At 31.4% G+C, this 11,730-nt stretch overlaps 1 protein-coding gene across 7 annotated transcripts; it reads left to right on the plus strand.

The window, feature by feature from the left end:
* Window positions 1-6,726: 6,726 nt before the first annotated feature.
* Window positions 6,727-11,364, plus strand: LOC105130117 (B3 domain-containing protein Os01g0723500-like). 7 transcript variants are annotated; one of them, XM_011032477.1, is made up of 7 exons: window positions 6,727-7,061; window positions 7,387-7,963; window positions 8,264-8,436; window positions 8,629-9,145; window positions 9,534-9,694; window positions 10,065-10,453; window positions 10,896-11,364. In XM_011032477.1, exons 1-6 carry the CDS (start codon window positions 6,966-6,968, stop codon window positions 10,431-10,433), a joined length of 1,893 nt encoding a protein of 630 aa, XP_011030779.1. In that variant the 5' UTR covers window positions 6,727-6,965; the 3' UTR covers window positions 10,434-10,453; window positions 10,896-11,364. The 7 variants fall into 7 exon arrangements, with proteins under 7 accessions (XP_011030779.1, XP_011030787.1, XP_011030811.1 ...); XM_011032485.1 differs by having other exon boundaries at window positions 10,926-11,364; XM_011032509.1 differs by having other exon boundaries at window positions 10,065-10,395.
* The last annotated feature ends 366 nt before the right edge of the window (window positions 11,365-11,730 follow it).

Here is an 11,730-nt window from a genome sequence, read left to right on the forward strand (position 1 = left end):
GTAAACTAGCAACGACCAAGTCTTGCTTTGAGATCATATTTATAAGTTCTCACCCCATGTTGAATATTGATCCGAATTAAAACCGAGTTGGGTGAATCAATTTAAATTAATCCAAGATTTAAAAAATATATAAAAAATATTTTTTAAAAAATCTAAACAAGAATTTTTTTAATTAATTGAATCAAGTTAGATCTCATAACTATTTTGAAAAACCATAAGAATTCTTGTAACTTGACAAAACAATTATGATGTAGAGAGGGATAAATTTGATAATGGGGTTCAATCTATTTTTTAAAATGCTTTTAAATTTTATTTTTTTTTTTGAAAAAACATCAAATTAATATTTTTAGGTGTTTTTTAATGGTTTTAATAAAAAATTAAAAAATATATGAATAAAATCATTTAAAAATATTTTAATTAAAAAAATATTTTAAAAAATCATAAATAGCATTATCAAACACGCAGAAACTGAAAACTAACGGCCAGACACATTGTATAATGTACACATCCTTTAGTGTGTTCATATATATTTATTTTTGTGGTAGCTTTCGCGTTTTGGATGTAGTACATTTATTTATCAATTGGTAATAACAAAAACCAGAGGTAGAGTTGGCGGGACCCACTAATAAATGAGTTACAGCATGAGTTCATGGCAATACTAGCCTTTTGTTTATGAGGTTCATGTGATAGCTTTCCTGTAAAATCATGGTAGAACTTTCAATAATTTTAGGAGATTTAATCAGGATATTAAATGAGGTTAAATTAAAATAAAGTTCACATAAATGTAGTAATGTGAAACAATGTGTTAGAATGTTACTTTAAATAAATTGAAATAAAAAAATAAGTTTTACTTGGAAAAGGGGGCAAGATTTAATTTAATTGGAAAATAAGGTAAAATCTGGAAATAAATTTTTGGTATTTGTATAAATTTTGATTTTATATTTCCAATTTAAAGGAAGCGATAGGATTGTATCCTTCCATAAATATGAGTTAAATTATAATTTATGGGATTAAACTAAATATGAAGGGTGGGGGGGGACAAAGTCTAAATGCAAGAAAAGAAGGGGGGGCAAATTTGGAGGTTAGGGATTTTTCTTCATCTCTTTTAAATTCTTCTACAAAATCTCGAACAAATTTATTGCAGAGTGTTTGATTATGAAATCCTCCATGTGATAGATTTGTGGTTTTGAATGATAATTTAATGATATTTATTTACGCGATAAATTAGTGAGTTTATTTGATATAATCGAGCATGTAATTGTTGTGCATGAAGGGTAAAAACATAAACGGAGACTTGTTAATTCAAAAAAAAAAAATAAATCATCCCCGATATTAGGAGAGGTTTCGGCCAAGAACATGAATGTCATTAGAGTTGGGATTGTTTTGGTGCAATTGCGGGAGATTTTATAAATAGATATGTTAGTTTTTTTTTTAAATAAAAATTAAAGAATGATGTAATGGTCATGGTACTGATTGTATGAGATCCAGAAGAAAAATCATGTTTTATATTAAGGTAATAGGTTCGGTCAAACCATGAAAGTAGCCTAGGGGTGATTATGGTATTGGTGAGATAGTTGTGATAATTTAGGGGTGATTATGTGATTTAGGTGTGTCGTGTTGGAAAAAATTATGACTTATTTAATAGATAATGATATTATTTTGTTAATTTTATTGTTAAGTTGGAAATTGAAAATTTAAGGGAAAATGATTTTTTATGAAATTAATAATAATTAAATATATTAATTTATATTAAATAAGTTGGAATTGAATAAATAATAGATAATTAGTTGGATGCGACAACTTGTTGTTAATTTGATTTACTTGATTTATATTTTGATGCAATATTAAATTTTTACACAAATAATAATCGGTTATTAGATTTTGAATTTATTTATAATTATTAAAATTTAATTTTAAATTAATAATTATATTTGTTGATAAATATCATCATCAATATTTTAGATAAGTTTCCTAACTAATTGATGATCGTTGTTTAATGTATCAAAATTTACTTCAATAATTGTATTTTTAATTTTACACTTTTAAATTTAAAAAATATTAGTGAATGCAGAATCCTATGTATATATATATAAAATATAAAAATAAAAACTCTCACCAACCAAATATTGTAATGATAAATATTAAAAAAATATTTGTAAAAAAATATTTATATTCGTTAACATACAAAAAACCCTTTTTTTACAAGACTATATTAGAAATGGTTGCTTTTTTTTTTTTTCACTAACCAAGCAAAGCTCTTAGTAAAAGCCTATTTTATTTTTAACTATTTTAAAAAAATATTAATTGATTATACATGACAATATTTAACTAATGATTTATCTTGCATGCTACATAGCTTGGGTGTAAATCAACTCTAATGAAGTTATATGTAAAAATACATAGATGAAGGGAAGATAGACAATAAAATATGCAACAATTCATGGACAACCGAGTAAATGTATTTGTTATATGTAAACTTTAAAATTCATTGTATATTTTTTGGATTAATATTTTTTTATTGTCATCTCTGACTCTTTTTTTTATAATAATAATAAACTGCTAACATGTATATTAAATACGGAGATAACCCTTTAACCCATCCAAAATAAAATTTGAATTTGTAATTAAAGACTAAAGTAACTGATGAACTCGATATGAATCATGTTTATGGTATCTCTATTACTATAATACGAAATATAAAATTAACTTGTAGTATCTTAACTGTAGATACTTAATCATTTTATTCGAGACAATCATCATTAGCCATTGAGAAGTTAATTGAACAATGAGTTAATGCTTCTACGATTGAAATGAAGAGAAAGTATGAAAAACGAAAAAAGCAGTTGGAGAAGATTGAGATATACTTTTTAAGTCACTATCTTCCCTTTTTTAGACCCGATGAGACCCTCTCACCTCCACATACAATTAAAGCTTGTAATTAATTTATATAAACACTTGTAGTTGAAATGATGTATCTTGTTATTGAAAAATTATAAAGAGTTTTTAATTGTTTTGGTGTGCATCAATAAAAATTTCATTAGTAAATATTCAACCTTTTCATTGAAGAATTATGTATAGTTATTAATTGTTTTGATCCATGCTGATAGAATTTTTGTTGGTAAATAATCATTATTTTTGTTAAAAAATAACATAAAATTATTAATTATTTTAATATATAAACCAATAAAATCATCGAAAATCCTGTCGGTGATTCTGTAAACGAATCCACTGGTGAGACATGTATATTGTTGATGGCCGTATACATTAAAAATTCATCCGATATTCACCAATGAATTTAGTGATATATATTGGTCAGCTCGTTTTCTAGGGACCAATAACAACAAGTTGTCGCCATAGCCATTTGTATAAAAATCATTGACAGATTTGAAATTAGCGGTGGGGTACTTCATGAAAGCATGTTTTCATCAATAAATTCATAAATGATTTTTATACTAATAAAATTAGTATTTTATTGTATTTACACTGACATAATACTCTATTGGTGTTATGCTATTTTATAGCTGTGAGCATGTTGAAATCATTCTTTAATTCAAGTCAATCCAAATCATCGTAATTTTTTCCCCTCAAACAAGTGGAATATGCAATTCTAGTGACGCAACTTATTAATTCATACTAGCACCAGCAATCTCGGAGCTTATAACTCTGAAGCACTCACCAGGCAAAATCCTTATAAAGTGTAATCTGTGCTTTTCAATTATTCTCGGAGGCCCGCTTCTTACATAGCCATCCCTGTCATTATTATTCCTGGCAAGCAATGAATGGTCCATCGAATGCGTCGAGCAGATCGAAGATTGAACATATTCTAAGTCCCTTCATCAAGTTCTGTAAGAGTTTGCTTCTGCTGTTGGTGTTCGAGGCCTGAAAACTGGAGAACAGATTTTCCGGCATGGCTTTGGAGCTCCCAATTACCTGTTTTTTATCGCCCCTTCAAAATTACGATGCCCGGTTTCCTTGCAAAACTTGTGTTCGTTATAGTTTCTCTGCTTTTGTTTTTAATTGTTCTTTAAAAGTATTTTTAATTTAAAAAAAATATTAATTTAGTATTTTTTTATGATTTTGATGTATTTTCAAAAACATTTTCCATGTCTCAAACCATCGCAATCTTAAACACCCTCTTTATTTCACACACACACACACACACACACACACACACACACACACATATATATATATATATTACCAAACGAGAAAAGGGTTTTTCACTCGCATTCCAAAATTTACATTGAAGAAGTCAATTCCGTGACAGCAGCAATACTGAATTTTATTTTTCTTATACACCGAACATAGTAATTTTTAATAATTAGAAAATGAAATTGATATTCTTAAATTACACTTAAAATGCTTTACCGTCAAAGCCTTGATAACCGCGGGCGATGCCCGGGAACCACTGCTGCTCAGCTTTTCACCTCCGCGCCATGTGTTCACGTGAATACACTCTCTCCATAATATCAGTCAACGATCTCCACTCATAATTGTGAAACTTAGTTCAAGAACTAATTCGAAAAAAACCTTAAATTATTGAGGGTCAATTTGTAAATCACTGTATCAATTGGATTGATATTTTATTTAAGACAGTATCATTTTGAAATTCCAAAAAGAAATTTCTTAGAATTGACTCGTTTAAATTTAATGAGTATTTAAAAATGTAGTAGCTTATATTTTTTAGTGTGTTTTAAAAGTATATTTCACTTAAAAAACATTAAATTGATATTTTTAAAATATTTTAAAATAATTTTAATGTAAAAAATAAAAATAATTATTTTAGTGTATTTTTATGAAAAAAATACTTTTGAAAAGTACCATACACGGTAATACTAAACACATTCTTTAACTATATCATTAAAATCCTAATTAAATTAACCAAACCAGTTAAATTTTTAGTTAAAAAACTCAACTCAGATCAAATTTTGAGTTGGTTTCAATCTTGGACCAAGTTAAATTAACAAAAACTAAGCCTTGTGAACAAAACACTATAATTGCAAACATTGTTTGTTATCTCGTAAAAAATTGTTGATTGTAATAGTAATTTTAAAAAATATATACTTTGGCCCTTGATTTTTTTTCTTGCATAATTGAGTCACTCCAACTCCAAAATAGCAGTCAATTGTATATTTTTTTGGAAGAAAAGGTTAGGTTGAAATTTAGAAGACCAAAGTGAAAATGATAGATAAAATAGACAATGACTTTGAATTTCATGCAAACAAATTATTTTGATCCCTTGTCTTTTTTAGTTTATAAGAGATTGGTTCTTTTAATTGTCAAAAAATCAATTTTAATATCAAAATTCATTACTTTATCTTTCAATTTTTTCTTGTAAGAAAGGAAAGAAAGAGGGAGGACATCAAATTCTAGTGCAGATAACAAATGTAACCGCTAATTATAATTGTAGCCATAAAAAATATTAACATCAATGTCGATAAGTTTTTTTTCACAGTGTTTTTTTTCTCCTTGCTCGATAAGGCAAATTTAACTGTGAGAGAGTGCTCGAATTGATTTTGATTTAGAGATTTTTGTTTTTAATTTTTAGACTATAAACGAATTTAAGAGGGTGTTTATGATGTTTTCTAAATATTTGTGATAAACAAGGTTTTTAAGCTAAAAAAATTGAAACCTTGTTTTTCCAGGGGATTAAAAGTTATTGTATTTTGTCAAAATAGACAACACTATATGTGTAGTGTTCTTTTTTTAAAAAAGAGCAAGGTGGGCAATGTCTTCTGTCTTTTTTAAGAAATTTTGAAAACCAAAGACAAGTTCATACATGCAAGTTGGGCTAGAAGGCACCCGTATTTGGGTTGTTTTTTTTATTTAATATCCAAGCTTGTGGGAGTTGACTCTTTTTATGTATTTTTTATTTATTTTATATTTTGGTTGAAAAAATTATTGAGTATGATTAAGTTTATAAGCTAGGTCGCAAGTTTAATAAATTAATTTGCAGCATCCAAACTATTACTTTTTTTGTTTAATAATTTTTTTATCTTTCATGGTTTTAAATACAATTTTGTCATTTATTATCGTTATTTGTTTCTTATTTAGCTCAAGCCTAAAAGACATGATGTACTTTTACTATATCAGTATCATGTATATATCATGATTTTTTATTTAATATTTGATATAAAAAGATTATCATGTATTTTATTATCTAATGTACTTTTACTATATCAGTATCATGTATCTATCATGATTTTTTTTTAATATTTGATATAAAAAAATTATTATGTATTTTATTATCATATAATTAAATAAAAAATAATTTTAAATAAAAATTTATTAAATCCAATAATATGCATGATTTGCATTGCAAGCTTGATCGATAAATTCAATTCACTTAAGTTTTTTTAAGTAAATGTTATTTCTTATTAATTTTATCTTTAAATGTTGAAAAAAATAATTTTAAATAAAAAAATTATTAAATCTAATAATATGCATGATTTGCATCGCAAGCTTGATCGAAGTTAATTTAGAATAATGCTTTATAATTTGTGTTTTTTTTAAGATTATTCCTATAAAATTTACAAGTCAATTTATGTTAATTTAGATAAATTAAATATTTTTTCATTTCAATATTAGATTAAAAAATTATTTAAATCATAATTAAAATCTATTTTATTTTTAAAAGATACTTCGCCACCACCTGATTTTTTTTTTTTGTATCTAAAAAAAAACTTAACCCGACTCGCAGTCTGGCGCAGGCCAATGTAAGAGTTTAGTAACTAGTCTGGTCGTGGCAAAGGCACTACAATTCGAAATACGACCATGCCATTTCCTACCCTGTTTTCCCCGCAATCAAACTAAAAGAACATTACTCTCTCTCTCTCTCTCTCTCTCTTAAAATGACTTTTGTGTTTGGTTCCTGACAATAATTTACTTAGATTTCAATTTTTTTATTGTAAATTAATTATCAATGGTTTTTCTTGTTTGATTTTGTAATTTCGAGAGAAGTAGAAATGACCATAGATAATCAATCGGAGAAGATGGTGAATATTGTCTGGCGTCCATGCTTCTTTGTGATTTTCTCTTCTAATTTAAGCTCAGAGCGATTGGTAATTTTTTTTTTTCCATTTCACACGCTCCATCCCCCCCCATAAATGAAATTCCCATGTTTCTTTTTGGATTTCCTTTCATAGTTCCTTGAATCAAAATAGGGTTTAGACCCTACTTGAGTTTCGGATTGCTACTCCTTGGTGGGAAAAAAGAAAAGATAGAAATGTTCATTTTCTGCTATTTAATGCATGCATTAGTTCTTGCTAATATTTTTCTTTTATGTGTATGATTGTAGTAGTAGTTTTTTACTGGTTGAAGATTTTGGATTTGCTTGATATCAGTTTAATTACAGGATTAACGCAATCCAAATTGTTCACATGGCAGAGAATCCCTGTCAGTTTCATCAAGCATATGGAAGGGAAAACGCCGGGATTAGTTTCTCTGCTGGGCCCTAGTGGGGATGTTTGGACAGCTGAATTAACTCAGGAGAATGACGATTTGTTATTCAGTAATGGGTGGTCGGAATTTGTGAGAGATCATTTTTTGGAATGCGGTGACCTTTTGGTTTTTAGGTATCATGGCGAGTTGTGTTTCTCTGTGCAAGTGTTTGATCAAAGTGCGTGTGAGAAAGAGGCTGCGTTTCATTCCAAATGCAGCCAAGGTTGTAGTGAATTTTGTGAAAGCACAGGGAAGAAGAGAGAAAGAGAGGAGGAGGCTGCATCATTAGAGAAAGATTTTGTTTGTGCACGGAAAAAGGTTAGAGAGGGCTCTTCTGAATTCCATTCAGCATACATAGAAAAGAACCGGGAAGCTCATATCAGCGCATGTGATGTGGGAGGGTGCCAGCATAATGGGGTCCTTACAACTGAAGAAAGTTTACCTCGTGAAACAAATCAATGTGGGAATCCAGCCAATTGTTTTGCCACTCCCCCTCAATCAAAAGCATGCTCTGAAAAGCAAGGTAAGGATGATAACTTTCAGTCGGGGGTCCTTTGCGGATAAGAATCTGTTTCATCTGTTTTTTTGCGTTTCTGCTTGGAAGAGTAGGCATGGGAGCCAACTATGTTTCTATCAAACTTTGGATTGAATCCAAGTTTGCATTAAAAATTAATGGAACTGAATACTATAATAGATATTTGCGCAAACATGTCTTATTCTAGTTCCTTTGTGATTTCAAAAAGAATTCAATGAAGTTAGATTTTCGTGAAATGTCCTAACATCTTCCATGTCCTAATCAATGGGTTTCTATGTCTTAAAACAGAGGTACCCATCTGGAAAAGATTTGGCAAAGATGATGACTTGAAGCTGCATGACAGAGGTCATGTGTCAATTTTTTCAGAACGTGAGAAAAGAGTTGCTGAATCTTTTATCTCTTGCTTTCCGTACTTCGTGAGGATCATGAAACGGTTTAACGTCAGTGGATCATACACTCTGGTAAGCTTTTTCCTTATTTTTATCTTTCTGGATGTTTTTACTGCAATTCTTAGATTCTGTATATTAATGTTCCTAGAGAATCACAGATTGGATTGGACCATGCTAGGACTCCTTCGCATCCATTCTGAATGTAGTCGAACAAACACAGGGCATTTTCTTAATTATCTTTTGATGTCTGTTTCAATGCTGCAGAATATACCATATCAATTTTCAATGGCACATCTTCCTAATTGCAGAACAGAAATTATCCTTCGTACTATCAAAGGAGCATCTTGGAGTGTGAATTCTGTACCAGCTACAAGAGTGCATACAAGCCATACCTTATGTGGAGGATGGATGGCCTTTGTTCGTAGCAATGACATCAATGTGGGAGATGTTTGTATTTTTGAACTTGTGCGCAAATATGAATTGCGTGTTTTTATTCTTCGAGTTGGAAAGGAGGGCCCAGATATGGAAACTGGAAAAGTAGTTTCTAACGGGGAAAACACTGGGTGTCCTGCCATTGCACATACAACTGAAAGTTTTCCAAAGAAATCAAGAAGAAATTGCTTGAAGGTCCATTCTAAACTCATTAACAAAGCAGAAATATGTGATAAAAAAGAGTTTGAGAAGAGTCAAGCAACTGGCATTTTAAGGCATGGAAATGTAACAAAGGATTCTGCCAGTGCTGTGCTCTTCTCTATGTCAAGAACTGGAGATGCAAAGCAGCGTAAGGGCACTGATGTTCTTATTCTTGGTCTTCCAATTAAAGAATCTCCTTTCTAATTATATGCGTTGCCTTGCATCTAGCCCAGATTTTCATTTGTTTTTTACCCTTCTCTCAGTGAATTTCTGGTGAAGTTGGCTCGTGTTTGCTAAGCATCACTTGTGAAACAAAGTTTAGTTCCATCTAAGTTTGCACGCATGCTTTTATTTATGCACGTTAGTATCTCCTTTCTAATTATATGTACCGTTCACCTTTAGAATTTACCATGTTTAACAGAAACTTGGGATATTCTTCTCTTTAATCTTCAGAAGGATCTTGGTAGTTTTATATTTACTTGCCTCATCCAACCATTCCATTTGTAACATAAAGTGGATTCTTAATTACAAAACAGAGGCACCACCTATTCAGAATGGAAAGGGTGTAGAAGCTGAAGCTGGTCTGAGAAGGTTGGTAGCACTGGATGAAGAAAGAGCAGCCAGGTCCTTTACGTCTGGTTTTCCTAATTTTGTTAGAATCATGAGGAAGTTCAATGTTAGTGGTTCATATACTTTGGTGAGTGTTCTCCTTTTTTCCTTGCATCTTTCAATGTTTTTTACTGTCTGACATATTCGTGATTAATGATGAAATCTAATGGTGCACCATTAATTCAGGCACTCAAGCTTTGCAGAAACCAAACAAATATGAAGATCCCAAAAACTTAAATGAAATCACAATCATTTGACAAAACAAGACCACAGCATTCAAGAACCATTAATTCAAGTACTCAAGCTTAGCAGAAACCAAACAAATATGAAGATCCCAAAAACCTATAAATGAAATCACAATCATTCGATAAAACAAGACCACAGCATTCAAGAGTTTTTCCTGTTTTGCTATCTTTTGTCAAGATTGATGTTTGACAATCTCTGTTGCCATCGTGCAGAAAATCCCCCACCAGTTTTCAGCAGCATATCTTCCGAACTGTAAGACAGAGGTCATCCTTTGTAGTCTACAAGGGCAATGCTGGACTGTGAATTCTCTCCCAGACTCGAAAGGTAGAGCAGTGCACACTTTTTGTGGAGGGTGGATGGCCTTTGTTCGTGACAACAATATCAAGATAGGGGATATCTGCATGTTTGAGCTTGTTGGCAAGTGTCAAATGCGGGTACAAATATCTGGGGTTGGACATGAAGTGGTCAATCATCAAATTGGAAATCCAGCATCCAATGACTTACCTCTTCTGGCTGTGCCTCGCAATGATCCTCCCTCACGAGGTACATGGAAGAGTCCAGCCTTAGCTGGACATGTATGATTTTTATGTGTCTGTTTTTGGTGAGCATTACAATGCCCGTGTCTCCCTGCTTGTGAGATTTTTTTTATATGAATTTTATGTCAGATTTTCCTATCAGGTATACATACTGAGTAAAACTCACTCTTAAAAAGAACGCCATCTATGAGTTTCTGAATGCCATTGCCGGGTGTTGAATTGAAGAAACCCATTGCAATTTCATTCATCCCGTAGTAGAAATGATGAAAAACAAAAACAATCTGTACAATAGGTTTTATATGCCATCCCAGATGTTGGCCTCGCCTCTCCTCCTCTTTCTCACACACGCCTGCACACACTTCTTAATGTTGTATAAATAGTTTATGGACAATCAACTTGTCCAACGACACGCACCTCTTAATGTTGTATAAATAGTTTATGGACAATCAACTTGTCCAACGACACGGTGAAGCTTTTTATTCGTTCATTTTCATATACTATGTACAGGCTGAGCTTCTTTTTGCATGTGTTTACCAGAGTGTGATACTCGTGTTTGAGCCAAGGGGCAGTACTCGAAGGTGGCTGAAGGAAGTGGAGATGTTCTTCAAGGCTCGGTCTGTTATTCAGCATTTTTGGGGATTCATGAATCTGCCGCCACTAATTTTTCATGCAACAGGGAGTCGTCCATGTAACTGTCATTGTACATGCTATGTATCCTGGTTAGTTTTGTTTACTGTAGCTTGCGCTCGCAGCTTAGCATGCAGCGGAGACAATTAGAGTGCAGGATGGAACTGTAAGATCAGGCCTTTTGCTCAAACAACTTGGCTGATAATTAATTCTTAGCGGGCTGGTATTATGCGAGAGAAGGCGTTGAAATGAATGAAGAGGATGGAACCTAATTTGCTTGGAACGATATATCCGTGCCTATAGTGAAAGGGCCTTCAATATTAGAACCCATACTGACTGACCTGTTGATGCACCATGTGTGTAAAGTGATTGAGATGAAAGCTAGACCCTATTCATCCTCGTCCACTTATTTGGTTACAAGTACTCTTTAAGTGTAATGAGAATGGAGATTTGACGCTATCATGATAAGACCAGTAACATCATAAGGATGGAAGAAAGTCTCCACTTGAAAATAAAAATAGAAATGTTATTTCCTTTAAATATAAGTACTATAGAAGTCTATTGAATTGAAGAGAAAAAAACTATTTCATGCATTCTGAATTATAATGAACTTGTTCTTGAATTCAAAACTCAAACAACAACAATCCTCCTAGAACATTCCTTATATGTAAGCTGCTATGTTATGAGTTTTTAATACTGCTGCGCGAGCTATCTC

This window comes from Populus euphratica, unplaced genomic scaffold (assembly GCF_000495115.2).
Source record: "Populus euphratica unplaced genomic scaffold, PopEup_1.0 scaffold2.1, whole genome shotgun sequence".
Lineage (NCBI taxonomy): Eukaryota > Viridiplantae > Streptophyta > Magnoliopsida > Malpighiales > Salicaceae > Populus > Populus euphratica.

Coding starts and splice junctions, on each gene's coding strand:
- LOC105130117 (XM_011032477.1), top strand. CDS start 6,966: ATGACCATAGATAATCAATCGGAGAAGATGGTGAATATTGTCTGGCGT. Junction 7,062..7,386: donor ATTTAAGCTCAGAGCGATTG/GTAATTTTTTTT, acceptor TTCACATGGCAG/AGAATCCCTGTCAGTTTCAT. Junction 7,964..8,263: donor AGCATGCTCTGAAAAGCAAG/GTAAGGATGATA, acceptor GTCTTAAAACAG/AGGTACCCATCTGGAAAAGA.